Source organism: Colletotrichum tamarilloi (genome assembly GCF_030869305.1).
Source record: "Colletotrichum tamarilloi strain Tom-12 chromosome Unknown Scaffold_8.1, whole genome shotgun sequence".
NCBI classification, from domain to species: domain Eukaryota; kingdom Fungi; phylum Ascomycota; class Sordariomycetes; order Glomerellales; family Glomerellaceae; genus Colletotrichum; species Colletotrichum tamarilloi.
In genome coordinates this window covers 989,750-1,017,024 of record NW_026849391.1, presented here as the reverse complement: position 1 = coordinate 1,017,024, position 27,275 = coordinate 989,750, and the positions used below count along the sequence as shown (strand labels likewise).

Below are 27,275 nucleotides of genomic sequence, written 5' to 3'. Positions count from 1 at the left end.
GAGACGAGTGACATGGGCGGCAACAACATGGACAGCATTGAGCATTGAGCATTGAACATGGTTGAAGATGTGTGCCCATCTTCAGCGGCCGTCGAGTGGTAAGCGGGGCCGGGATTAAGACTGTATCGAGGAAGGATCCGCTTGGGTTGACTTGTTCCCCCCCATTGCCCCCCTCCATTTGAGTCCCTTCTTGGCTACAAGAGGCCACTCGCGGAGAGTCTGGACCTGTGGAGCATGCGGCACTAGTAGGGAGCATCGCAGTTGAGAGAACGGCTAGCAATTCAACACTAGTGTTTTCCCGTACGGGTACGCAATGGAAGTACTCCGTACACTTCCTTTGCGGTAGGTATCCGTAGCTTGTGGTTGCGCCTACCTCACCTTAATAATCCTCAGCCCAGCTCCAATCCAACAAATCCAAACATCCCCAAGACCTCGTCTGTCTAAGCTACCTTAGGCTTGCCTCTGCCGTTGCATTTGCTACCGCTGCCGTCGCTCGCTGTTGCCGCTGCCGGTCCTGCATGCATTGATCGGCTGTGCTTAATCACCTCGCGGATAGTCCACTTCACTGCTGTGCTGTCCCTGCCGACAACTTTCTGCAGAATCGAATTCGTGGTGGGACACATCCAAAATTCGTTTTTCCTTTGACCCTCCCAGGCTCGCACCAACGAAACTCTGCTTCCACCATCTCTTGCGTCAATTTATCTCTTCGCGTCGTTTTGCCCTTTGGCGGCACCCGCGCTTCTTTGGAAATATAACATCCGTGAGGTAGCGACTACCAAGACGCACGATAGATAATATGGCGAGACAGGTCCAACGCCTTGCCGTGACGCCGCCGTCCGAGGATTCTGACAACGTCAACTCAACTTCGCGTTACACAAATCGGTTGTCGTCGTCTTCAAGTCACCAGTCTGCCGCAGACGCCCCGCCCCGCGCCCACCGCGCTTGCGAAAAATGCACCCGAACCAAGAAGAAGTGCGACAAAGGTCTGCCCGCTTGCTCTAGATGCACCAGGTGAATAGTTTTTTTTTTTCTTCCTCCAAGAAAAGAGAGGTTGCCCCTGCCAAAATTGTCAACACCGAGGTATTCTGACTATCCTTGCAGACTCACCACCAACTGCTGCTACGACTTTGTCGTCAACCCGCCATCCCTGACCATTGTTGATTCGCAGGGCGCCGCTGGCAATGCCTCTTCTTCTTCCAACGGCGACGCGCGGCCTGCCTTTGACTGGCTCAACCAGGTTGATTTCACTGCTGGTCAGATAATGCAGCTTTTGAACGGTAACGGAATCGACTGGAAAGCTTCCATCAACACCTATTTCAACACCGTCAACACCTGGCTCCTCGTGATCCACCCGGAGGTCTGGCAAATACGTTGTGCCGCGGCTCAGCTTGACAGCAACCCCAACGATTCTGATTTGGCGTTGGTTGTATTGTGCATCCATCTCTTAACTATCTGGAACTGCGACGAGTTCTCGTCCACCGCTATGCTTCATCATCCGCTCTACCAGTCGGCCAAGCGTATATGGACATTGAGGAAAGCCTTTTCGAAACCTAAAATCGAGCACGTTCAGTGTGGTGTTCTGTTATCATTGTACGAGTTGGGGCACGGCGACATCACTCGTTGCTATCGTACATTCGGCGAGGCGGCCTCCATCGGCAAGGTGTTGAATCTGAGACCGGGTAAATATGTGGAAGAAGAAGAGGACCTGGCTGCTGAGCCCGAAGAAGAACAAAATCGAGCTCTGTGGTGGGTTCTTGTGATTATGGACAAGTAAGAGCGTTTTGGTGTCTTTCACCAGTGTCTTTGCTTACTTGACTAGGATCTCCCATGAGCAATCCGCAACACTTTGGACACCGCTCCAGATGGACATGCCCTCCGATGACGACCTTCTGCCAACGGAGCACATCCTTTGGGACAATGACAGAAACGGGCCTGTTAAGATGATCAAGCGGTACCCTACCACAATCCCAGCATCGGTGCGCGTCGGCGCTTTTCAGAGGTCTTGCCAGGCCGCCATTCTTCTCGGTTACGCCGTTAACTGGGAGGCGGCAAATGCTGAGATCGAAGAGCCTCCGACTGTCTACTCGTTTGTTCAGCTTGAGTCCGCCACGAGAGATCTGATTGAGGCTCTTATCACCCGATCCGAGACTTGGAGTGAGAACCTCAACACTTATGCTCTTTGCGCTAGGTACGTTGCTAGTCGCCGATGCGGTTGGAAATATGCTAAGACTGCCACAGCTTGTTCTGCCTCCTTTTCTACTCTTTCCTGTATACTGCCAATAGACCAGGGATGCCTGCCCGTGATCCAGAGACAGATATGGAAATGAAGAAGGCAGTTGCCGGTATCAAATTCACGATTGGTCTCGTGCTTGATGGCTCCAATGGCATCTTCAACGCCTATTCCAACCGCGATGACGTCTTGGAACACTGCGCTGCGGTTTGGCCATACGCTCTCTTTCATACGATGCAACTTCTGTTTCACTACGACTCTCTCATAGAAGGCGCAGACTCCCTCATGGCGGAAGTTAGACAGAACGTTGAGAGCACAGCTAAAAGATGGGCCTGTTCTCGTATGATCTCTGACGGCGTGAAGAGAGAACGATTTGCTAACTCTTTGTCACAGGATGGCTTTTGGAAGAGTTTGATAGGGTCCACGAAGCGAGGAGCACCGGCGTCAAAATGTGCAAAAAGTGAGCAATCCGCCATAGGTTCAAGCATGCTGAGAGCTTTGAAGACTAACTTGTCTAGATGTACCCTCGGAAATATGACTTGCGGACATTATTCGGCTCCAGAATGAGTTGAAGCTCAGCCCCTCGGAAGACACCAAAATTCGACTCCGCCCGAACAGAGCCTCCGGCGGTGGAGATGACACATCGCACTGCTTCGAGATGTCACCGGCATATTTTACTATTCATGTGTATATGTTGAAACGTCAAATTATACATCCACGTCTGGCGGCAGCGTCAGCCGTGTTACCGTGAGCTCTCTGCAAAGGATTGCAGTACGAACCGAGGAAGGTCCGCAGCCTTCGCCAGCCCCCGGGCGATCTGTGTTGATCACACGCACCATCGCATGACAACACTTCGTCATCCTCCATGCGACCGGTCCAGAGCTCACGGATGAGGCTTGCGATGAACCCTATTCTCGCTTCAGTCTGCAGCAAGTTTTTGCGAGACTCGAGTCTCAAGTCACTGCTCTCCGTCAAACACCGGCAAAAGCTGCAGCACCGTTGACTGCATAGCGGGGAAAGGGGAGCCGCCTGTGCGCTGAGGAATGCCCGACGAGTTTCGCAAGGCTATGGCTGCATTGCTTGGAAAATCAATACAAGGAGAACTCCATAGCCGTTGGAGGCACAGTGTTGAGCGATTTCCTGCAACAGACAGCCTCATTCTTGTACGAATGTCCAAAGGATTGAGGACGGTACGCTCAACTATCAAGGATTGCGGGCTATTTGCAATTAGGTCGTGGCACTTCGCCAATCACCAACTTGCTGGGGTTCAACAAAAGCAATTCTGCTGGTCAACCGTTAAATTTGGGAGATTCTCAGAATTGAAAGGCGAAAAACAAGGGACTTTGCAGATGTTAAAGGGCAGAAGCTGGCGCCGTCATGCTCTCCAAGCACTTGCTCGTAATGGGGCTAGACTCTGCACTCCGGATCTGGGCGGGTTTTCGTAAATCGAACTCTCCACGATGAAGCAGAGAGGCTAAGTTTGGAGTTGCTGCATATCAATTCTGCGCCAGATGTATCGTCGCATAGCTCTTTATCTTACGACCAGTGCCTAGACTGCCTCTAGAGGATAATGAGGCAACCCCTCTTTGCGCCAAAAACGGCCCATGCCGTTAATCGACGAAGCGGTTCCAACCCGGATTTTCGACTCCATGGCTGCGCGCAACGTTCTCATCGTGTCATTAGTTGCCCACGTAGCTCTTATGCTGGAAAGCAAAAGCAAGCCCCACAAATTCCTTGCACGTGCCTTTTCTGCGCTTTTGCGACATTCGGGTCAACTTGCCCATCAAGATGGGCCGCAGTTGGGATGAGGAGAAGCTGGCTGGGTGGGATTTTCGACATGTTGCCCGTCCAAGCGGCAACGGCATCTCCAGTCTGGGAGACTTTTGTTCCAGCAGCCCTCAGCCGAGTGCAACGCGTAGGGTCACTCACCTGCTGTGTTACTCTCTCTGCCCAAGCTCTTATCCCCCCGTCTGTCTCAGACATTTCGCATTCAGGCTCGCGGTGGGGCCAACGAGCAAAGGCATGCTCTTGGCCCTTTGGCTTGTCTCTGTTCAGTTTATTTCTGGAACTGACTGGTTTATGCCGGAACCGGCCAAGAGGCACATGTTAACGGACCGCCACCTTGACGCCGCCACTACTGGGGGGGAAATGAAACAACAGAGATCTTTGTGGGATACTACACATCACCCATCATCATGGACTATAGAGGGAAGAAGAAAAGATGGCATTCATCTGAATCATGAGAAAATTCCATCCCTGCAATATCAATATCGGTCGGGCACGGCACTACGGATCCCCAGTCATTTCTCACCGGAATTTGGACGATGGCCAAATCGTCAAGAGGCGCCGAGATGAGGTAAAGCCATTAGTTTTGCCCAATTCTAATAGGTATTGATGTTCTTATGGTATCTGGGGGCGGAAAAACAAACAGGCGGGCAGTGCAGTGATGCGGCCGGTATTCTGATTTCAAGAAAAAAACAAACGCTCCTGGGAATTTTCCTCAAGGTTGTCAAAATTCCTCACCTCGCTTCAGAGACATAAAAACAAGTCCCACAAAATTCAAGTTACCCCTCCACTATTTCTCCCAGTCGCCGATGCATGTAATCAATGGACAAAGGAAAGGACTCAAACATGGGTCATGACAACCCAGCCCAAGTAAACAAAACAGTAAGAAAAGATAGGGGACGCTATGCTGCATTCCCCACAACAAGGATGAGTAGCATACCGTTGAGCATGCAGGCTGCGAAAAAGCTGCTATACACGGCCACACGTTGCCAGATGCCCAAATCATCGTGCCGATAAAGCGACATGCCCAAGGCGAGGCAGGCGCTGAAGAGACTGGCCACGACGCCAACTGTCACGCCAGCGTCGACCTCTGCGCGTAGCTTGTGGCGGCCCGTTGAAATGAGGATACCAGCCACAAGGAGTAGTAGGAAAGATACGCCGAAACAGCCAATGGTGGCCCAGAACAAAACGCGCTCGCGGTACCGCCGCACTTGCTGCTCGTTAATGCTGGGTAGCGTAGCATAATGCGTGGCATATCCGTTCGTAGGCATACCATCAGAGCTCGCGTACTCGTCGTCGGTATCCGTGCCAAGTGGTGAAATGCCGCCGTAGCTTTGGAGGAAGGGCTCGCTGGTCAACAGTCGCTGCCCCTCAGGGTTCTGCCGCCTTGAAAACCACGTCTTTGCGTGGCGGAAGGGCGCGGCAAGAATCGCGCGCATCGAGTCCAGGCCGGGAAAGCTCATGTCTGCATCAGGGTTGATATAAATGGCGTATTCCTCCTCCTGTCCACCATTCTCGCTGCCATCGTCATACTCATTCCAGTAGTGCTGTTGCTGTTGCTGCTGGATGGGCCTCCGAGGAATTCGCTCTGCTGGTGGCAAAGGCGTGAAGAAACTCTCTGCGGTAGATCCTCGCCTCGTGGGTGTCTGTTCATCGGAGGAGGGCGAGCTGGGCTCGCTCAACTGAGGCGTGGAGGTGCGGAGAGTGTTGAGCAACTCCTCGTAACGTGTTTGGAGGTTATTCAGGTCGCGACGGGTAAAGCTCTTAGGGTTGGCGAGTACGTTTTCGCGAAAGCGTGCGCCGAGTGTGGAAGATCCTGTCCATTTCTTGAAGAAGCAAATCAGCAACGGCACAATTGCGGATGATAGAGTGTGCAACACCCACCTTGTACTTTTTCGTAATCTTCCGGAAAGCCGTAATCTGGGCGTTGATGAAACGAGCGAGCGCAAGTGTTTCTTCTCCGCAACGAAGCAGATCCCTTTCGTACTTGGCGAACCGTCGATGCCGCTTGATCGAAATACGGTCACCCTCCTCGGCACACTTGACAATCAACTTTTGAAGCTGATCGGCGATGTATTCTGGATCTTGCGTCAGCCAATTGGGTCCCGTACACAACAGACTCTTCGATCGATCATGGACTTACGCAGTCGACGCGAAAGCTCGTCCGCCTTGCTGGAAACAAAAAGATCAACCCGGTCGTGCTGTTGGCAAAGCTCGTGGTAGAGGTTATCTTCGAAACGCTTGAGAGCAGCATCTTGGTGACCGGGAATGGCGATTGCGGTCGCCTGGTCGCGGCTCGTATGAACCTTGATCTCGTGCTTGAGCGAGTTGTAGTCGACGTTATCTGTTGGCGAAAGTTACCGGTCAGCTGGAATCGCCTTCACGTGCCAATTGGGTCCTGCATGAACTGAATGGAACGGGGCAACCCACGTAAACTCCATTCTGGAACGGATTCCTGCTCGAGCTGTTCGCCGTATTTCATATCCTTGAAGTCTCCTGCGAAGGGATCGTCGCCAATTGCGTGGGAGGAGGTGATCGGGAGGGTGCGGTGCGCTCGGTTGGTGTAGGGAAGCGACGGCGCGGATTCTCGTATTTAGTCGATTTCCAGCTTGGGACTGGGACGTTGGGTGTGGTGGCAGAGATAAGAGCCCAGTTGGGCGGGTTGGGATGACGCAATGACAATTACTCGGTCGGTCAATTTGTCCAAGTGCAAGAGGATGGACCAGCGTCGACAGATATGTTCAGCAAGCGATCGGGTGTATGTGCAGGGCAGAAGATTTTCTGGTCGGTTCCTGAAAAGATGAAGACAAGAAAAGGATAGACGACGGAAGAAGGCGGTTGAAGAATTGCGGAAGTACTTGGGCTATGATGAGTTGTCTGGGCAAAGACGGACCAAAGTCTAAATACATGGAGATTGGGAAGACACTGGCCAGAACCGGGGCGCTTGCCTTGATAAAAAAGGGTGACAGGGATATGATGAGATGGAGAGGCTTGAGAGGGGAGGGGAGTGTCAGAACGATGGTGGAGGAAGAGATGGGGGAGCACTGGGAAGATGGGGGGCGCGAGAGGCAGTGAAGGGTCTGGTTGCATGGGTCTTTCAGGCCAAGTCCTTGTTCACGGTCCGGGGTGGCTTGCGATAGGTGCGATACGGCATCGGCGTTTGGGCGTGTGGGAAGTCGACTGGACATCAGTGGTCTAGAGGTTGCGGCCCACGAGGGCAGGTAGGTCTGGTATCTAGGCTGGTAACGATACCTTCCTTGGCTTGGGAACAGAATCAGGAACAGGAACAGGGACGGGAACAGGTACGGATACATCCCGCGCAAGGAAGGTAGGTAGGTATGTAGCCAATGAAAGTAAGTATCCGTACATGAATACAGAGATTCCATGGTACTGCACATTCGCTGAAGGCAGGAGGGAAGTGCTGTGCAGCGTATCGGGTCAATTGCAGGCTTTTCTCGCCAGTCCAGACCCAATCTTGACTGCGCTCGCCCTCATTCGCACATCCGAGTGGATGGATTGCACATGCATGGCTGGGAAGGCGTGGTGTACCGCGTATGTATACACACGAAGTATGGTCCCTTTCTACGTCGGTATGGTTGGATGCGTTGATGAATGTGTTGCCCAGGATTCTGGGTTGGGAAGGAACATGCCTCACAGATAATGGCCGCGGCCCTGCTTCCGGTATATACCTACCTTAGGTACCGGTATCGGTAACGTACCTTAAGGTATCACGGAGGAGAGGCGCGGAATGGGCGGGTCCTTTTCCGCAACATCAGCACTCGACAGCACCTACTGTGTTTTGTTCTTCAATTGTCGACTGTCTTGTTGCCCATTCTCTTTTCCCTCTCCCAATCTTTGCGCCGACACCGAGCTACGGCTGGCCGCATACCGGCAGAGAGAATACTCACTTGGGCTCGCTCCGAGACGCGATGCCTTGGACGCTTGCCATGTCACGTCTTGGCTCGCAGCAGCAGAATCAATTGGTGCTGCAGCCCCTCGTCTCTATGACGCCGCTGGCCGCCACACGAGGGAACAATCTGCAGAGAGAGTATCAATACACAGTACCTCTGCCAAGCACCCATGGCACGTTAGACTCCTTACATAAGGCAAGCTAGCACCACCATGATGATAATGACGGGCCTCAATTGTACGTAGTTGTGGGCATCGTGACTCCTTGCTCCCCAGGTCTCCGCTTGCAAGGCCATCGTTAGCACATTGGCACAGTCATCGGCTGCAGGAGGGAGGAGACTCGGAGCAATTGGATAAGCTACCATCGTTGCTTCCTTCAGGGTCCCGTCCCCTCCTCCAGGTCGCAGACTCGCAGGCATGACGACGGTTAAGCAACGACGATTGATCGATGCCGCACCCAACGTGACTCTGCATGGCCAAGTCCGACAACGGCCAGAATGATGTGGATTGCGCATGTATTGGCAAAGATAGTGAGAGGTTCGATTTGGCACGGAGTATGGCGGTGTATGATTACCCTTGAGGTTGCTGTTGCAATTGCGACAATAGCATCAATCATGGCGAGCCGCGACTCGAGGTTGGGGGCTTGAGCCTTGAGGTGGTTGAGACGGTCGTCTGCGCCTGGAGCCTCTGGAGGTGACTTCAGATGTCTGCCAAGTCTTGTCTCCCTCCTTCCCTCCACCCAATGATGCTCCTGCAGCACCAAATGCTGTTTCGCTGCCGTTTCTGTATGAGGTGCAGCTAGAGGGCAGGCATGCCGCATCTTGGGCCCACCTTGCCCATTCTCTCCTTCCCCTCCCTATCGATTCGCAAGAGCAACAAGTTGATGTTCAGGTTGTCAGGGGAGGTGCGGTACGGTACTACGGAGACCTACCCCTGGCCCTGCCGCACTGCGGTCCTGCCTGCCCAGGTGGACTTCCTGCCCTTGCTTCCGAATCCCCGTTGCTGCACCTGCCGCCTGCGATACGGGGTGGGAAGCCTCTCCCACTCATCTTAGGCAATTCCTGCTTTTCTCGGCCATTCCTGCCTTCTACGGTCTTCTCTCCAACTCCATGCACTTTTGAACCGAAGCGGCCGTGGATCACTTCAGTTGTCTCCATCTCCAACACCCTTTCGCTTTCTGATTCTAAGTACCCATACGACTATATCGTACATCGTACCAAAACTTCAATAAAGTAACGCCGCGATATCGCATTAGCGCCAACTCATTCAGATTTTTTCATCAAGGTCTCAACCACTGACTCTACTCTTCCATGTCGACCAAAACCTTGAAAGTGGACAGCCGGTGGAAACCCAAAAAGAAATCTCTGCCTCTTTGCATCTGATTTTGCTCTAGCGCAACCAGGGATTGCCTCGACTACACCGTGACTACTCTCGGATCGTGATAGTCTGCGTTGTCTGCCTTCTTCGGCCCAATCAACCCTGCCTAATTGTACCCGGCAAAAAGCAGCACCAGAGCCGGCGGCGCCACGTCCCGCCCGTACTCGGAACGCTGTCGGAGCCCGCTATTCTCTTGAGCCTTTGGAACCCGGCCGTGTTTGACAAAAGACATTTACTAAAAGTCAGAGTCTTGACTGGGACCGACCGCTTCGGAGAAGAGGAAGGTTGTTTGCAACTTGCAACTGCCCGCCTGTCTCATCTCGTCCATCAACCAAATGATTGAGTTCCGCCCGCTCAGCACGCGTCCGGGCTCCTCGGTGCTTTCGCCATTGCAACTGCGACTTTGCACATTCGCTTGCATGCAGCGCAGACGGCAACCCAGCATTGCGACATGACTGAGTTTGTGCTTTAAAAAGCACTCTGCTCAATGATTGGTCTTGTCCGCTGCTATCATCCACGCCGCAGGGAAGCATCGTTGCTCGGCACAGATAACATGCCAGTCGGGGTTCCCCCAATTCCCCCCTCATCCGTAAGCGGACGAACCTAACTTAGATGATGAGCACATGCTCACTTGCTTCATTTGACAGCTGGCCGTCTCACTATCGCGACAAGATAGACTTCGTGTCACCGCTCTGCACTTTTGCTCCTCTTCTACTGGCTCGGTCTCGGCTAGGCCTCCATGTCGATAACCACTGACCACGCAACACGCCGTGCTAAGCCATACCAACGAGCGCAGATCGAGATTGGTTCTAGTTCACGTACGACGTGTGGCTACGACTTCAACATATCCTCATCCATTGCCGTTAGGTCTGTAGACTTCTCCATGCCGTTCGATGTATTCTTGTTTACGCCAATGGCACGTTCCCAAATTATGATACCGGCTGGAGCCACAATGTTCGGAAAGACACTGGGACTCGTATGTGAGCCTTGAAATGGTGGGGCCTCCTGTAGGTCCTACCTTCAGAGGCAGCCCAAATCTCTCGGTCTGTGCCACAACATCACGCGCCGAGTTATTCTGGATGTCTCACGCGCGCCACATCGCAAAATTTCATCGCCTGCAGCCAGTTTCAGCATCCTTTGACGACTTCGTACCACACCTTTCTTTCCGTTGGTGTGCCGCCTCTTCTTCGGGCCGTCCGCCACACTGCAAAAGCCGGGCAAACTAAGAGAGAATAGATTATAGAGGCTCATGACGCGGGCCTCACTTTGGTCCAATCAATATGCGCCAGCAACTACAAGGCCCAAGCCTGTAAGTCGCTGATCTACCTCAGTCTGAATGCTGAGTAAGATTCCACCAATTTTCTCTTGAAATTGACTAGACAGTTCTGAACCACAATGACCACCAACGAAGACTCCAGGAATCACATCTCAACTAATTTCAAATATCTGTCAGCAACAGTCCCTCTCTCTCTCTCTCCACCGGAAATGCACTGCGATGGAGTAGAAAGCAGCCAAACGCAATGCCGCCTTGACCACCTTTCTCTTCCGTCCAGGGTCCCGTTCCGCGGCTCATGGCCCGCCGCGAGCCGCCTCTGAACTCTCCACCTAAAATGTTGGAGTGGATCGACAAATGCCTGCTCTCGTATATCCCACGTGCTTGACTGATGAGATCTATTGGCCTCCTCGGTCATTGACCCCTCGCATTCCCCAACGCAAAGATCCCGTCAGTATGCATCACTTGGCATGGTGGATTGGATTTTGACGTTTTGGCAAAATCGTCACGGCCTGTTGCCGATAGGCTACTTTTCTTCCTGTTGTAGACAAGCAAGCTGCCAAGCTGCAACTCGATGCATTCCCTTCCAGCGCTCGAGACGATAGCCGTTGACCTCATGCAAGCAAAGGCTTAGGAAGCCGCAGATAGGGGCAGAAACATACTTCAGAACACTCCTTGAGTGTCTTTACACACATGCTGCATTTTACTGCGTACGGTGAATCCACCCAACTCTTTACTGGGACCAGGCGAAGGCTTTGAGTGCGGATTGGAGCGGCAACAGAACGGCATGTCTCGCCATTTGCCCCTCTTGATCGCCTACGGATGGGCACTTTTCAGGGATCTGATGAACTGCCTCATCATCGGCTGCGAGAGACTGACTAGACCGTGCTCGCTACGGAACCTCGACCATGCAACGTTGTGAGAAACGTCGGGGGACCCGCACGTCCGACAGCATCGATATCAAGAGGGTGAGGGTTCGATCCAACTACCAACGGCCCCCAAATCTCGACTATGTGGGCTTTAGACCATGCATAGAGGATTTCTTCGTGCAGTTGAGAACGGTCCCGGCCATGTAATAAGTTGCATATGCGCCAAAGTATTAGCCATGTAACGGGTAGCATCGCAGCTTTCACTACAGATACGCCGAGTTCCAGCGGGTATGTAAATGCGGTTGGAGGGGTCGTCGGCCACCGAGTCCCACTCCCGGAGGCAATTCGAAGGCAGTCACGCGAGTCTATGCCGCATCCGTCACCGAAGGCCATCTGCAAAAAAAGCTATCCTCCAGGACGACAGGCATCCTCCTCCGATAATGCAAGACCAGAGGGGCAACGGCCTCTTCATATGGCATGTGCTCGCGTGCCTGGCCATCGTTGTTGGTAGTACAGCAGGTGGAATAGACCCATTTGCAGACTGCACGGGAATTTTTGCCGGGAAGAAAGTTTTCAGGCTGCATTCCTCCTTCCGAAGCGGGTTTACGGATGTCTGGATGTCGGATATTGATGCCTTCCGATAATGCCCCGCCGAACCGCATGTCTTGACATTCTATGCGCGTCTTGTTTCCGGAGCCCCGCGCCCAATCCATACGAAATTTGTACGAGAAAGACGGGGTTCTTTTTTCGTTTTTGCAGGATCCCATGCCATAGGTTGACTTGCATAGAAGTCGGGGTCAGGGGGTTTTGGGTAGAGAGCCTGCGACCATTTTTCGAGGCTTCAAGCTATGCCTGACTCAACAAAGACTGTCCATCTTATCATGCGTTTTGTGTGTTGATTGAATCTCCTTCATACTATGCATTACGTCGTCTTGGTCTTGTTATCGTACAAAGTCTTCTTGACCCTCTGCTGTCCCGTAGGACAGTCAGACTGAGCATCTACATCTACTTCCAGTGTGCAGCTTGTGTTCCCCATCCTGAGCCCATACATAGCTTCTTAACGACAGAAGCCGCCCGTTCACGCTGACCCATCCTTCCTTTAGACTCAGATATCCACGCGCTAGATTTTGACAGTCTAAACATTGATCAGCATCTTCCGGCATAGAATCGACTCCAGGTCGGTTGAACCATCTGGGCTCAGATTCTCAGGGTCACTCTGAGAATCCTCAATCTCTGCCTCAATCCTTGCCCCAATCCCACTTACATAAAGAATTTTCGCGATTCTGTAATGAACGTTGAAGAACTCTGGCTTGGGGAGCGGGATGCTGTTGTCTGAGGAGACCAAGGTCATAACTTCGCGATGGCCTTCCGGGGGTTGGTACCTGACGGGCCATCCTGACATCTGATGGATTTTGTACGTGTTGGGCTAGCCAAATCCATTAGAAAAAGAACGAAACATATACGAAGTGTGGTGTTCGTAAAGATGACTTACCCGGCCAGGAATAGGGTCAAATGCTGTCCAGTGGTGGCCGTAGTCGTAGTGAACCGACATGTCGAAGGTGATGAGATTCTCGAGTTGGTTCAGAGTATCAGGACCGATTTTGCCCTCCAACTCAGGGAAGTAGCGGTACAATGCATACCAGACTCTGGCCACCGCATCTCTGGCAACTGGACTGGCGTTGTCAAACCTTCTAAGTGCCAACGGCAAGATGTGGCAGAGTTGAGTGTTAGAGGTAAAGGCGCCAACTGGCGGCACAACACGGCCTCCTCGTGCATTCGTGATATCGTACACATGGGTGTATGCGCAGCGGTACCCATCGCGCTTCAGGCAGATCGATTTGAGAGTTGGCTGTTGGTTTCTATCAGACGGCTGCACGCTGGCCGCGAGTTGCGCAATGGAAGCGGCAGCACCGGGACTAGGTGACGCAGTTGAGGACGCGCTAGATCTTACGACACCAGCAAGCTTCACTATTGAAGGTAAAATTTATTAGTATGGACATGTAATGAAGACTTTGAGAGCTGATAGTAGCAGCTCTGCACTCATCGCAATCAATTCAACTCGGCGCTTCAAGTTGACTTGATTGAAGGCAATCGTTGGTCAAGTTGGTTGTGGTAGTTAACCAACTGAAGCGATTTCGTTTCAAATTGCCGAGTTGATGAATGAAGTTGCTTTGCTAGAAGATGGAACTAAGAATGACTTACTGGGTTTGAGAATGGTGTTGATAAGGTAACGCGAGAATGACTTCAGCTGGGATTTATCTCTGCCAATCGTCATGATGTCACTCATCAGCGCGGTTGCCCCGTGATGTGAGAGTATTTCTCGAAAAGTGATCAAGATGCTGACGGTTGGGTCGGATTGTAAGGCGCCGTAGAATTCAAGTATCTTGTCGGAGGATTCCCAGAGATGAGCGTAACCCTCCGGATCTGTCAGAGCTGACGAGTGCTCAGACTGGCTGTCGTCCAGCTGTTGCTGGCTTAGGGGATGAGCGACAACGCTGCTTAGCACAGTCGGCAAATTCAGGCCGGACTGAGATGCCATGTTCGCGTGAGGTAGGTATCAAGAGTAGTCCAAGTTGAAGAGTAGCACTGTCTGCATCCTGTCAGCTCAGTAAATGAATTTCAAGTGCTCAATGATTTAATGTAGATGAAAATACTTACCGCGAGTGAAATGCGCAATGGCGAGGGAGATGCGCAATGGCGAGTGTGAGAGAAAATTGAAGGTGGGTTTTTATAAAAACAAACCCTAGTCTCGGCTTGGGAAAAGGTAGAAGGTAAGCGAAGTTGAGGCTACCCGTAGAGGTATCTAGATTAGGTCTATGCAGCGCGGACAAGTTCACCTCTCTCATAGGTACCCAGGCAAACGACCTATCACGTGCCTGCTAAGTAGGGGCCCGTGTCCCAGGCACCAATGCCTCCCGCGGCTTCCATTCTCTCCGGGTATTCAACCGCGGTGGCCAAATTCGACGCTGGATCTGAGGTTCTCATTTTCAAGACCTTCACTGTTTTCCTGCTCATGTACTCGAAGTTTGTTCCTTTTTGAATATACACTTGCCGAAACAATGAAGCGTTTGTACAGAATGGTTCTAATTAAAATATTTATAAGTACAAAGAAACAAACCCAGGATGTTTCTTAGATCACGGCGCAAGGTCCTATGAGCCCATCATCCTTACATCCCTAGATTTTGTCAAGTTGAATTGAGCCGTAAACTGTGCTTTTTCTTAGCTGCGATCACTAAACAAGACTTGCATACCTTCAAGAGGCTTTTATCAACAAAGCATGGGCGTTGCTGGACTAGACAAAAGATCATTGACGTGAAAGAAGGAAGGCATAGTGTCTGACAAAAAGGCCTAGAAGTGGACAGAGCTCAAAGGCTTCGATTTCTGCTTTGATTGTTGATAGAGATCATTCAAATACAGTTTGTCTTGTGCGGCATCAAAATACGGGCGGAGGCCAGCTTCAAAGCTGCGCTACGAAGGGCTTGGATGGCTGTTACCTAGTGTCACCATGCTTCGAAGCATATATGGCCTAAACGGGAAGGCATGAGTCAACGTTTCATCATTTAGACTGTTAGTACATAACATCGAGTAGTATTGCTGTGAATATCTGTATGTGCATGGTCATGATAGACAGACATCATTCATATCGACTACGGGACGTTCAGCCATCGAGACAGTCGTTCTTTATCATGCTGGATATCTTTGTCTCAACTTAAGACTGTTGATATACAGTAGGAGAAAGCGCTACATGCTTAAGTGTTTTTCAAAAGAGCTTAGAAGAGCCAAGACATTTGATATTGTCAAAAGATTAGCTGATTGGTGCACCTAAAGATTGGGAAGTTATCACCCATACTTTTGCCCAAGAAAACGGTTGTCTATGGAATTCTGTCGGGAGAAATTCGAATCCCGGAATTTCTTTCTGATACAGAGTGAAGGGGTATGAAATTTCGGGATACCGAAAGAAAACAAGAACGACATTGAACTGGTGAGCCTTTGAACTAAGTTCGTGCCATGCATATCTTGATAGATCTACGTCAAAATGCGGGTGATGTCTGAGTATTTCAAAGCAATAAACTCAACCCTGGGGGCTCGATTCTAACTCCAAATTTCGGCTGAATTCTTGTCGTTTGCACTATTTACTATCAGCATGAAGAATTCCTGAGTTTTAACGAGTGTTACTCCGAGGTATGAACCGAAAACACTTTCAATGGAGAACCCAAGAAACGGATCATGGACTATTGAAAAAAGTCCAGTTTCCCAACAGATTTCTCTAGAGCCGCCAGACGGAGTCTCCACCTCTCCCATGGATTCTTTGGGCGCGGTTGACATTTGTTGCCAAGATTCCTCAACGCTGGGAAGGACCGATGCCAAGTGTTGATATGGGGTGCGGCGGTGAGCGCCAAGACCACCATACGAAGACCAAGAGGGACGTGATAGGCACGCTGAGCGCTAAAATGGGGTTTGCGACATTTTATCAGATCAATGCCTCTGTAGAGCTTGTCAGATGGATCAGATAAGATGCAGGGCTAGCAATCAATGGAGGCCCCGTTTGCAGGATGCTCGGCCTTCTGCCCGAGACGTTGGTGTAAGTGTGACGGAGAATTGGATATATAATATCTTTTCTTGAGACTTATTTGTGAGTGTTTCCACAAGCCATAAAACTTTTCTACAGTTTCAGCGAGTTTGCTTGGTGGCCTACACTGTCCGTTATCAAGATGCCAGACACCCCAGAAGCGCCAGCCCCCGTACGGGATGAAGAAAAGACACAACCAGACATCGACATCCAAGCCCTCGGTATCTCGCCCGCCGACCTGCCCCCCATCGATACCGAAGACGAGACCCTCCAACGAATCCCCTGGTCCTACAAATGGATCGCCCTCCTCTGCATCGTCTCCCTCCCCATCGGACACACCTGGACGGGTTCCGCTCTCGGCCCGCTCAAGAATACGCTGCGCAACGAGCTCGGCGTAAACAACGCGCAGTTTGGCGTCATCAGCAGCGCCGACGCCTTTGTCAACACCGTGTTCCCCATTGTTGGAGGGCTGGTGCTCGACTGGTGGGGACCGAACCTCGTTACGCTGTGCTGTACCGCCGTGATCCTCGTCGGGTCCGTGGTTGCGGCGGCCGGGGTGCAGGTTGGGCTTTGGAGGGTTCTTGTGAGCGGGCATGTGCTCATGGGGTTCGGGATTGCGGTGCTTGACTCTGCTACGCAAAAGGTGAGTTGGTCCTCTTCATTTAGGGATGAATGGTTAGCACTCTTTGGTAATATCTCGACTGACGGGATTTCAAGTTCTTCTACCACTGGTTCGGCGCATCAGGCCTCGCCTTCGCCTTCGGCCTCGAGTCCGCCATCGCCAACACGGTCAGTCTCGTCTCGGGCATGGTCGCCATCCCCATCCGCGACGGAACAGGCTGGTACGGTTGGACATTCTGGATCCCCGTCTTCTTCTGCGGCTTCTCCCTAATCGTAAACGTCGCCTACGTGACCTTCGAGCGCCTCGCCGTCCCGCCTCGCTTTCGACTAACCTCGGGCCGAGCCCGCGCCATCGCCGAGCAGCAGAACCTCTCGGATCGCCGCCGCTTCTCCTGGAACGTCTTGTTCGCCTTGCCATGGGCCTACCTGATGCTCCCCGCGACGCAGCTGCTCCAGAGCGGTGCCGCGGGTGGCTTCAGCACCAGCTCGGCCGACATCATCTTCATGAAGGGGTATACGGAGGCGGTGGCGGGGTACTTGTCGACTGCGCAGAAGATTCTGCCCATTGTGCTGAGCCCGTTTGTCGGTCTTGCTATAGATAAGTACGGACACCGGTTTCACTACGTGGCGACAGCCCCGGTGTTGTGGATTATTGCTTGCGCAATGTTGGGGTTCACCGATGTCCATCCACTTGCGGCGCTTGTCTTTTCTAGCTTGGCGGGCGTGATCAACTCGATGCCATTGCAAATTTGTATCCCGCTGCTGGTGGCGGACCAGGCAAAGATTGGGACGGCGTTCGGGGTGTGGAGAGCTTTCAACAACTCTGGGTCAACGATTGTAAGCGGAACTCCTTTATATCTCCTGAAATCTTCCATTGCTCTTCTGCTCTTGAAAATACTTGGAACAGGTACTGACGTTCACTATCTAGATGGACGTTGTCTTTGGCGCGCTTCAAGACGATACGGAGGGGAACGGCTACTCCAAAGTCCTGACCGTGGCGATTGCTATTAAGGCATGGGCATTTGTGCTGGGCTTGTCGTACATTATCGTTGATTATCGATTCTTGGGTAAGGGGATGACCTTGACTAGGAAACAGAGACAGGCGAAGGAGGCCTTGATTGTGGACCGGCAGGCGGACCCGCTGACGAGACGGACGTCGAAGAAGTGGTTCACTACTTTGACGTTCGGGCTGTTGGTTGCAATTATTGCGAGTGCTTGGGCTGTGTTTGTGAGATATTTAATTTAAGAGACGAAGATATCGTCATTCTGCCGAGATCGGGGAGGGCAACACCAATGGCTGCCAGGCGCTACATCATACTTGCAAAATCGTCTACAACTAGAGCATCATCTATCAGCAGAACGAATGTAAAGCCGTAACTCTCGGCTGTTGAGATTGCTGCCAAGTGTCTGATGTACCGCGTGCGCTACTTGCATGACCTTCATACATCTTCTTCTGCCTTTATGTTGAACCAGCATTCTCTTCGCTTGTCGCACGTGTAGTCTTTTAGATTTGTTGAGTTCCGGAGTCAGTAGAAGCTGATGCGATGATCGTTGCTACATACCGAATGGGTTAATGGCCACTGGCGAGATGTTGCACCAGTAAGATGTCTGACCTGAAGCCCCCTATTGAACCACAAGAGCGCCAAGCAATTTCGTTTCACGTAAACGACGCCCTCGGATATTGACTCTGGTCACTGCACCCTTCCCAGTTTTGTTCAAATTCAGGAGAGAAACAATAGGCACTAACTTGATGAATTGACAAAAAGAATTGTCTGTTCAGTTCGCTGTTGTTTAAAGTGTGAGAAGTAAGGGCACTCTGAAGGACAACTCGTGTTAGCATTAGTAAAAAGTTGTGAACGATACTTCCTGGAAAAGCCCGTGGGAGTTGTCAAGAGCCAATCGACAGCCGACTTGAGAACCCAATTCGGCAATGTTGGCTGCAATGAAATCGGAAGAAATCAGCACCCCGTTAGCGGCAGAGGCTGGCGTCTGGCCATTGATCTCGCATTCGCTTTCACTACGACGGAACTACCTCCTTCTATGGATTCTCTGGCCAATCGCTCTCAATGAACTATATGCTCGAAGTATGGAGTACGATATGTCTACATCCGTACGCTCACCAATTCCAGCCGCCCATCAAGTGCAGGAACCGATAAAGTTGTCCGCGATCTGCTCTCCTAATTGGAAACACTCGCAGCCATAACCCTAGACCAAGACCTTGGAATCGCCCTCTCAACGGGAAACAGGGCTCCACTGTACTAAGTATATGCTTGGATGGCACCCCCTGCCTGCCATGCTTGGGGCCCTGTCAGACAATGATCTGCCCACTCAGAGTCAAACGCCTGACTCCAGACCACCCCGCGGACCGGCGCCTACGGGCGAGTCGGGGGGCTTGCTTACTGACAGACTAGCAGGTGTCGGAAAAATGAGCAAACACGGGCACAGCTCTGAGCTCTTTGCGGCATGCTCCCCCTGAAACTCAGCCATTGACGCGCCCACAAACAGAAGTGTAATTTCCGTGCGGCGGATCCCAAGGACTTTTACATCCCGCACGTCAACGGTGACCTCTGCTATTTTGTTGCAAGTATACATATTATCGATTTCTAGACTCTTGGCGCCATCTCGTACAGACCCCCGGAGTCGCGCGGGTGGATTTGGCTAGAGCTGGATTGAGCTTATTGAAACATCATGGACGCTGCATGCCAAGAAACATGGTCAAAAGTCGTATTGGTACAAATTCACAAAGGGCGAGTTGCAGTATGGTCTCTGCCAAGGATCACCTCAATTCAGGAGGTGTTCTCTATTGACAATTCGGATGGCTCCGTAAAGCGTAGAGTAGAAAATGTCAGGTATACCCAGGTGAATGTATAGGCTGCTTGTTTCTTCTGAGTTGTTATTGCACTTCTTGATCTTCGTTTCGAAGCCTTCCGTTCTTTGCTTCCCATTTGCACTCATTTTCGGTCCTCTGGACTCTTTTCATTCTTTTCTCCTATACCGATTTTCTCTTCCCTCGGCGCAACAATGCTTGCCTCTTCCCTTCTTTTGTTGTCGTCCCTGGTGGCCGGCGCATTCGGCGCGGCCCGGACATCCCCCCCTTCCGGCGCTCTGGTCGTCGCAAAGTCCGGGGGCAAGTACACCTCCATCCAAAAGGCTGTCGACGCCGCCAGCAGCGGCGCCGTCATCTTCATCCAGCCAGGCACCTACAACGAGCAGGTCCTGATCCCGGCCAACAAGGGCGCCCTCACCATCTACGGCTACACCGCCGACGACCAGGACTACTCCAAGAACCAGGTCACCGTCACCAACAGCCTCGGCGCCGACGTCGCCGGCAGCAACGACGCCTCCGGCACGTTCCGGGCCAAGAACGACAACCTCAAGGTCTACAACATCAACATTGTCAACTCGCGCGGCAAGGGCATCCAGGCCATCGCCCTGAGCGCCTACGGTAACCAGCAGGGGTACTACGGCATCCAGGCCAAGGGCTACCAGGACACCATCCTCTCCAACCAGGGCAAGCACTACTTCCACAAGTCGTACGTCGAGGGCGCCACCGACTTCATTTTCGGTCAAAAGGCCATTGCTTGGTTCGAGGCCTGCACCATCGCCATCAGCGGGAAGGGCTACATCACTGCCTCGGGCCGCGACTCTTCGAGCAACCCGTCCTGGTACGTCATCAACAAGGCCACCGTCAAGGCCCTCTCCGGCGTCGGCGACGGCCAGACCTTCCTCGGCCGGCCCTGGCGCACGTTCGCCCGCGTCGTCGTCCAAAACTCCAACCTCGGCGCCGTCGTCAACGCCGCGGGCTGGTCCAAGTGGGGGTCTAACCCGACCGACAACGTCGTCTACCAGGAGTACGCCAACACCGGCAAGGGCGCCAGCGGCACCCGCGTCAGCTTCTCCAAGAAGATCAGCGCCGCCGTGAAGATTGGCGATGTCCTCGGCTCCACATCTTGGATCGACTCAAAGTACACCGGCGGAAGCGCCGCCAGCTCCGTCTCACTGGAGTTATCTGCCGCCGTCTCCGCCCCTGCCGTGGCTGCCGATGCCGCGCCCGCTTCTACCCCTACGCCGACCACCCTTCAGACCGTCGTCAAGGCCTCCTCCACGCCCGTTCCCCAGGCCGCTGCGGACGATGACTGCAGCGGCACCCCCGACGGTTTCGCTTCCCTGAATGGCGGCACCACCGGCGGCAAGGGCGGCGAGGTCGTCACCGTCAAGACTCAGGCCGATCTCGAAAAGTACGCCGGTATGTCGGGCAAGTACGTCATCAAGGTCTCTGGCAAGATCACCATCACGCCCAAGGGCAAGGAAGTCAAGGTCTCGTCCGACAAGACCATTGTCGGCATCGGTGCGACTGCCGAGATTGACCAGGGCGGCTTCAACGTCCAGAACCAGAAGAACATCATCTTCCGCAACATCAAGATTGGTAATTATCCTGACACCCATCGATTTGGTCAGCCCGGCACGAGATCGAATGACTAACATGGAGTTTCTAGGCAACACCTATGTCGAGGGTGACGACGAGGGCAAGACCCAGGACTTTGACGGCATCCAGATGGACAACTGCACCAACATCTGGATCGACCACGTCCACCTCGAAAAGGGCGGCGACGGCCTCATCGACAGCCGCAAGGACACCACCTTCCTCACCGTCTCCTGGACCATCCTCCGCAACCACAACAAGGCCTTTGGCATTGGTAAGTAAACCCATAATCCCTCCGCCTGTCCCCTCTTCTCTAACAAACTCCCGTCTTCCAGGCTGGACCGACAACGTCAACACCGAAATCACAATCCACCACAACTACTTTGACCAAACCAAGCAACGCAACCCCTCGGTCGACAACGTCAAACACGCCCACCTCTACAACAACTACCTCGTCGGCCAGACCTCGTACGGCCACTACGCCCGCGGCAAGACCGAGATGCGCATGGAGAACTGCTACTTCGAGAAAGTCAAGAACCCGATCCAGCTCGACGCCAGCGCCAAGCTCAGCGCCACGGGCAACGTCTTCGAGGGCACCACGGGCACGACGGCCAAGAACGCCGGCACCGTATTCGATCCCAAGACGTTTTACGAGTATACCCTCGACGCCGCGGCTGATGTGCCGAGCGTTGTTGCAAAGGGGGCTGGGCGCCAGGCTAGCATTTGCGCTGCGTGAGCTTAGGAGGCGGGTTAGATCTTGGGCGTGATGTTTTAGCTCCTGGTCACCTGATTGCTCGAGTGCGTAATCAGAGAAGGAGAGTAGTAAACAGAAGAAGAAGAGGACGAAGGAGAGAAAGGGGATTGGAAATTCTACGTATTTATTTTGATGGCATGTTGCCGTTGACCAAGCATATACTCTGTAGATTTGTTCATATTGACTACGAGCGTTCACGATCAGACACCTCATCTTTGGTGACGAGTGCATGTGAAGTACATTTGCGTGGCTCATATCCATGTTTGTGTCATCCAACGGATTGAGTGGTGGTGGTTGGCATACGGCCATGTCATCCTGGCACGTCATTCTCCGCTGTGCCTTGGCTGAAAGGGCGAGTGGGTGAACTTGAGAACCATCATCTTCTCCAACTACCCTCAAAGACATGCAACACTTATGCAATGATATTCCCCTCTTCCCATCTTCAGCAAGAGATCTGACATCCAAGAACGTCGACCTGCTCAGGAAATAGCCCAATAGACGAGACCTCGCACATTCATGCCAACCACTGCAGCTCCTTCCTACTTCTCACCCTCCTTTCCCGACTCAATTGTATGCCAAAAGCGTCAAACTCGATAGTGGAATACCGGAAGGCCTCATGTAGGCAAGGATGGTCGACGTTAGTGGAACATGAATCATTCCTTTTCCAGTGCTCCCATCGAAAAGGCCCACAACGCCAAACGTGACGCCCTTAAGTGACGATACGGCAAAATGGACGGCGCAAAAGTCCAAAAACGCTGCGAGATCTCCAATCAAGCGTATATCAAAACCCGAATGAACCCTCTATTCGAATTCCCCATCGCGTAAAAACAAGCTTCTCGCTTCATTCCGGGTTCTGAAAAGGGTAACCAGTTCAGTCAAGCCATACGAAAGGAGAAGGGTGACCAAGAGCACTTTTTTCGTCTGGGAACCAATCATCGAGGTCGACCTGTCCGTTATAAGTAGGTGGTAGTTCACCGCAGGAAAAAAAGGGTTCGGTGGCAACGGGATTGTGCGTGCTGATCGTCGCGCCCTTGCAGATTGGGACGGGACACTAGACCACACCCCCGGGAACTCCCCTCATTCATTCTACAGAGATCTTTACCCGTATGAAGCAGATATGTTTGACGACAAGATGTCGGTCGACTTTACATTGTCCATTCGCGCACTCAGGCTGATGGCTTGGGACTAGTCATGGATTCCGATTGTGGGATTCTGGAAACCCATATACGGCGCGGCATCTGCGGTTGACGGATGCTCTCGAGGCGGTCGGTTTTATGTGGGGGATCCTGCGGATTCCACTCCGACGACACCCTATTACCGGGTAACGTCCGAGTATTCGCATAGCTAAGTTACCTTAGTTTGTGGGCAACCTCGATGCATGAAAATTCCGATCATACGTTCAGCATCGAAATCTGATAATTGGATCAAAGCGTTGCTCGGTCACCTGGTTCTCCTTGTCTTCGCGCAAGTTCAACAAAAAAACTCTTCATGCACGATGGTGGATTTGTGGATGTGGTATCGGATCATTTCGGTACGAACAACCGAAGGAGTCACGATGCGTGTTTCCAATGTCATAGCGAACGACCAAATATCGAGGGGAACGAGAGATAGAGGTGATAATGTTCATAGTCATGATATCATTTGGTATAATGCCTGATAGCTAACTCTCAAAAATAAACAAAGAAATGCTTTTCTAGATCATTTCCTCCACATAAAACGCTTTCTTTTGTAGTTCTGACAAGATTTTTGGTTTTTTTTACAGACGAGCTGTCTCCTGGGCCTCCTCGATGATCATCTCGGCACACTTCTCGGCGCAACCAAGGACAGTCAACATGGGGTTGATGGTGGGGATGGTGGGGAAGATGCCAGCGTCGCAGATACGGACCCGCTTGAGGCCCTTGATGTTGAGGCGCTCGTCGACAACGGCGAGCGGGTCCTTGCGGACGTCACCCATCTTTGTGGTTCCGACAGGGTGGTAGACCGTGTGGGCAGCACGGCGGGCGTACAAGCTGAGCTCCTCATCGGTCTGGACCTTGGGGCCGGGAGCGACCTCACGGGCGATCCAGTCCTTGAAGGGAGCCTGCTCAGCGACCTTGCGGGCAGCGCGCATGCCGTAGACGAGGGTAGCGGCGTCGTAGCCCTCCTCGTCGGTGAAGTAGCGGAAGTCAAGAGCAGGCTTGACGTTGGGGTCGGCCGAGGTCAGGTAGAGGCGACCGCGGGAGCGGGGACGGGGAATATTGGGGGTCATGCAGAAGGCGTAGCCCTCCTTGGGCTCATCGTAGCCAAGGCGTCCCGTGTTGAGGGTGAAGGGGATCTGGTAGCAGTGCATCATGACGTCGGCAATGTTGCCGTCGGGGATGCCGTCGGGGTTGAAGAAGGTCTTCTTGGCGCCGGCGTTGGGGGCCTCGCGACGGAGGAAGATACCAGCATCGGAGTCCATGGTGGTCTTGTTTGGGGGAACGGGCTTCTTAAGCTCCCACATGATGATGGACTCGGGGTGGTCCTGAAGGTTCTCACCGACACCAGGCAGGTCGTGGATGACGGGAATGCCGAGGTCGCTGAGCTGCTGCTTAGGACCAACACCGGACAGCATCATCAGACGAGGGGTATCGACGGCGCCGGCGGCGAGGATGGTCTCCTTCTTGGAGGTTATGGTGCGCTTGGAGCCATCCTGGAGGGTCAGGTTGACACCGGTGACGGTGTCGCCCTTAATGTTGAGCTTGGAAACCCAGGCGTTGGTAAGAACTGTGAGGTTGGGGCGCTTCTCGTCGCCGCGGAGGAAAGGGTGAATGTAGGCGACCGAGGCGCTAGACCGGCGGCCATCATCGGGGTTGTAGGAGATGGAGAAGAAACCAACACCCTGCTGCAGGGCGCCGTCCTGAGCAATGTGCTTGTTGAAGTTGTGGAGGACGGGGATGTTAAGGGCGGAGGAGCAGGAGTTGACCCAGTCAAGGCAAAGCTCGTTCTGGTGGCGGGCGTGGACGGGCTGGACGGTGTTGCGCAGCTTGTCCATGAGACGCATGAAGTCGTGGAAAGTCCATCCCTTGGCACCCATAGACTGCCAGATCTTCAGGTCGTACTCAAAGGGTCTGAAGGAGATGAGGGTGTTGTGTGATGAGCAACCACCGAGCACCTTGGCGCGAGAGTGGCGGATGTGAGAGTTGCCTGTGAGGGGCAATCATGTCAGTGAGCTGTCCCAGGAGGTAGGATGAGCTATTGGAAACAGAAGAGGCTTACCCATGGGCTGCTCAGTGGTGCCGTAGTCGTAGTCGAGCTCACCGCCGAGAAGGTTGAGCCACTTGCGCAGGTCGAGCACGCGGTCGTCCATGAAGTCGCTGGGGCCAGCCTCAATCAAGAGGATGCGCTTCTGGGGGAGGGACTCGGCCAGGCGAGAGGCGATAACGCAGCCGGCGGTACCACCACCAACGATGACATAGTCGTAGCGGTCGACGTCGGAGACGGGGAGCTGAGTGGTGGACATTTTGGCGGATATGGAGGATGAGGGTATTCAAACAGTAAGATTCTCGGGGCACCCGGCCAATCAAGAGGATGAGGGGTAGCTTTTTCTACTTGTACACACGGGGGAATGTATTACAGAGGGGTAATACAGCCAAGAAACGCGCGGGCGATCTTGGTGTGAGGTTGGGGTAGATCTTGGGATGGTAAGAGGAGAAGAATGACACACGGAGAGGAATGAGGATGGAGAGGAAAGAAGAAAAGGCAAAGGAGGTTCAGAAGCTATCGATATGAGTGGAAATTCGGCCGCATTATCAATGATCAATGATCAATGGCAAGTCGGCATGTCGGAGTAGGATACCGTGGAGACACGAGGAGGACCCATCCACATCCTTGGCCCTTCCTCGGAGACACAGAAGCAGCCCAGACAGACGGGAAGACTCGAGAAAGAAAGCTTGCCTCGTTTCCCTCACTCGGCCGCCGCTTGAGGAAAAAAATTGTTCTCGCGTGGAAGGTACCGACCGACTTTCAATCGCACCAGGCCAGCGCCGGCGCCAGCAACGACGGCAGGCGGGCAAGGCGCAGGGCGGTGGAGACGGACCCCGCGAAAGTGGGTGGTGGGGCCCATGAAGAAAAGCGGGTTTCGAGGGCATTGAGAATGACTCGCCGGGTTTCTGCACGAGTCTCTCCTCAAGTTTCTGTGATCCTTCCATTCTATGGGTGTTTCTGCCTGCCACCTGTCGCTGCCGTTTTCACCAACTGGCAGGTGGGGCTCACCGTGGCCGCGGCACCACAGATCCGGGCGTGGGAGCGCGAGACCGCGCGGGATCCGACGTCTCATTGGACAATTGACCTTTTTTCTGCCGGTCTTATCCTCTTTTTTCTTTGTACATTGTGTCATGTACTTTTCTCACCAGCCCTCTATCTATTTTTTACTCAATTGCCCCCCCCCCCCCCGCCTAAAACGTCCTCATCCTTGCTTTCGTCAGCAAGCAGGCCCGGATTTTCTAAATTCCAAGGTTCCTCACTGGCTCGACAGTCCCAAAACAGACTAAACGACCCCGAGCTAACGTCTCCTGGTCCCCAGCAGCCAACATGGTCAGCAACATGCAAGACGCAGGCGGCAGGCCCCCAATCAGGGATGTTGCTCAAGACGTGCTTCTGGTAAGGTACGAGGTACCGCCAAAAAGCTGGCAGCACCAGCCTCGGGCAAGCTCAAGGTTCTTTCCTTCGTCGCCGCCCCGGAAGAGAAGGGGGAGACCGCGCTTTCCCACGCACGCCAAGTCCTTCTTGCCCTTCTCGAATGTCCACTCTGGTGGAAACTGCCCGACGTCGTTGAAAAAGAATTACGAATAATGGCCAGAGGCAGTCAAGTGCCGCAATGCTCTTCTATGGCACGGGCCAATCATGACGATTCGACTCTGCCTGCTTCACCCGGCCAATACTCCTCGATCCGTCTATTGCGGAATGTCCCACCAGCATAGGTTCAAGCATCTAATTTCACCTGCATTCATTCGACTCCTCTTTATCCAACGTCGTGACCTCGAGGCATGTTGAACCGTCCTTTTCTGCTCGGTACCAGAGTGGGCGCCATCGACCAACAACGCAACAGACTAATTCCGCCCGTTTGCGGCTTGCCACGGAAATCCCACGCGCTGGTGGTGTGTTTGGCTAGGGGGCCTGACTGCGCACATGAACGACCAGTCACACCTACAATCTGGTATCCCAGGCAATTGAGACAAACCAATATGCTGCATATGCAAGAATTGCACCCGACATTCCCCAAACTGCCATGCCGCCTTTATCCAGCGCTAAAATTCGGATTCTATCCGTCGATAACAGACAGCCCTGTCTCGGTGACACGGCGTTGGAGTCCGTTGGACTACAACCTCGTCTCGAGTCTCGCCCGGCCGCCTTTGCCTGTCTGACCTATCGCCTCGTCCGCGCGGCTGAGGTGGCAGAAGATGAGTGGTTGACCATTACTTGACTACACACCACCAACAAAGTC

General features: G+C 53.0%; 8 protein-coding genes across 8 annotated transcripts; 4 read left to right on the top strand and 4 right to left on the bottom strand.

Moving 5' to 3' along the window:
• Positions 1-796: 796 nt before the first annotated feature.
• On the top strand, positions 797-2,694 carry CTAM01_03662 (uncharacterized protein; the record flags this gene model as incomplete). The annotated part of the gene is made up of 5 exons (XM_060519694.1): positions 797-1,011; positions 1,102-1,770; positions 1,820-2,188; positions 2,239-2,570; positions 2,624-2,694. The coding sequence occupies 5 exons, from the start codon at positions 797-799 to the stop codon at positions 2,692-2,694; spliced, it is 1,656 nt and encodes a 551-aa protein (XP_060385900.1).
• A 2,223-nt stretch (positions 2,695-4,917) lies between these two features.
• Positions 4,918-6,497, bottom strand: CTAM01_03661 (SPX domain-containing protein; the record flags this gene model as incomplete). The annotated part of the gene is made up of 4 exons (XM_060519693.1): positions 4,918-5,841; positions 5,900-6,093; positions 6,159-6,359; positions 6,446-6,497. The coding sequence occupies 4 exons, from the start codon at positions 6,495-6,497 to the stop codon at positions 4,918-4,920; spliced, it is 1,371 nt and encodes a 456-aa protein (XP_060385899.1).
• A 1,854-nt stretch (positions 6,498-8,351) lies between these two features.
• On the bottom strand, positions 8,352-8,744 carry CTAM01_03660 (uncharacterized protein; the record flags this gene model as incomplete). Its single annotated transcript, XM_060519692.1, has 1 exon — positions 8,352-8,744. The coding sequence occupies one exon, from the start codon at positions 8,742-8,744 to the stop codon at positions 8,352-8,354; it is 393 nt and encodes a 130-aa protein (XP_060385898.1).
• A 3,834-nt stretch (positions 8,745-12,578) lies between these two features.
• CTAM01_03659 (uncharacterized protein) lies at positions 12,579-13,982 on the bottom strand (the record flags this gene model as incomplete). Its single annotated transcript, XM_060519691.1, has 3 exons — positions 12,579-12,869; positions 12,936-13,411; positions 13,646-13,982. 3 exons carry the CDS (start codon positions 13,980-13,982, stop codon positions 12,579-12,581), a joined length of 1,104 nt encoding a protein of 367 aa, XP_060385897.1.
• A 2,173-nt stretch (positions 13,983-16,155) lies between these two features.
• On the top strand, positions 16,156-17,880 carry CTAM01_03658 (uncharacterized protein; the record flags this gene model as incomplete). Its single annotated transcript, XM_060519690.1, has 3 exons — positions 16,156-16,656; positions 16,731-17,471; positions 17,563-17,880. The coding sequence occupies 3 exons, from the start codon at positions 16,156-16,158 to the stop codon at positions 17,878-17,880; spliced, it is 1,560 nt and encodes a 519-aa protein (XP_060385896.1).
• A 1,775-nt stretch (positions 17,881-19,655) lies between these two features.
• CTAM01_03657 (pectinesterase) lies at positions 19,656-21,793 on the top strand (the record flags this gene model as incomplete). The annotated part of the gene is made up of 3 exons (XM_060519689.1): positions 19,656-21,060; positions 21,131-21,331; positions 21,393-21,793. The coding sequence occupies 3 exons, from the start codon at positions 19,656-19,658 to the stop codon at positions 21,791-21,793; spliced, it is 2,007 nt and encodes a 668-aa protein (XP_060385895.1).
• Positions 21,794-23,567: 1,774 nt separating this feature from the next.
• Positions 23,568-25,292, bottom strand: CTAM01_03656 (GMC oxidoreductase; the record flags this gene model as incomplete). The annotated part of the gene is made up of 2 exons (XM_060519688.1): positions 23,568-24,976; positions 25,049-25,292. The coding sequence occupies 2 exons, from the start codon at positions 25,290-25,292 to the stop codon at positions 23,568-23,570; spliced, it is 1,653 nt and encodes a 550-aa protein (XP_060385894.1).
• Positions 25,293-26,374: 1,082 nt separating this feature from the next.
• On the top strand, positions 26,375-26,623 carry CTAM01_03655 (uncharacterized protein; the record flags this gene model as incomplete). Its single annotated transcript, XM_060519687.1, has 1 exon — positions 26,375-26,623. One exon carries the CDS (start codon positions 26,375-26,377, stop codon positions 26,621-26,623), a length of 249 nt encoding a protein of 82 aa, XP_060385893.1.
• Between the last annotated feature and the right edge of the window lie 652 nt (positions 26,624-27,275).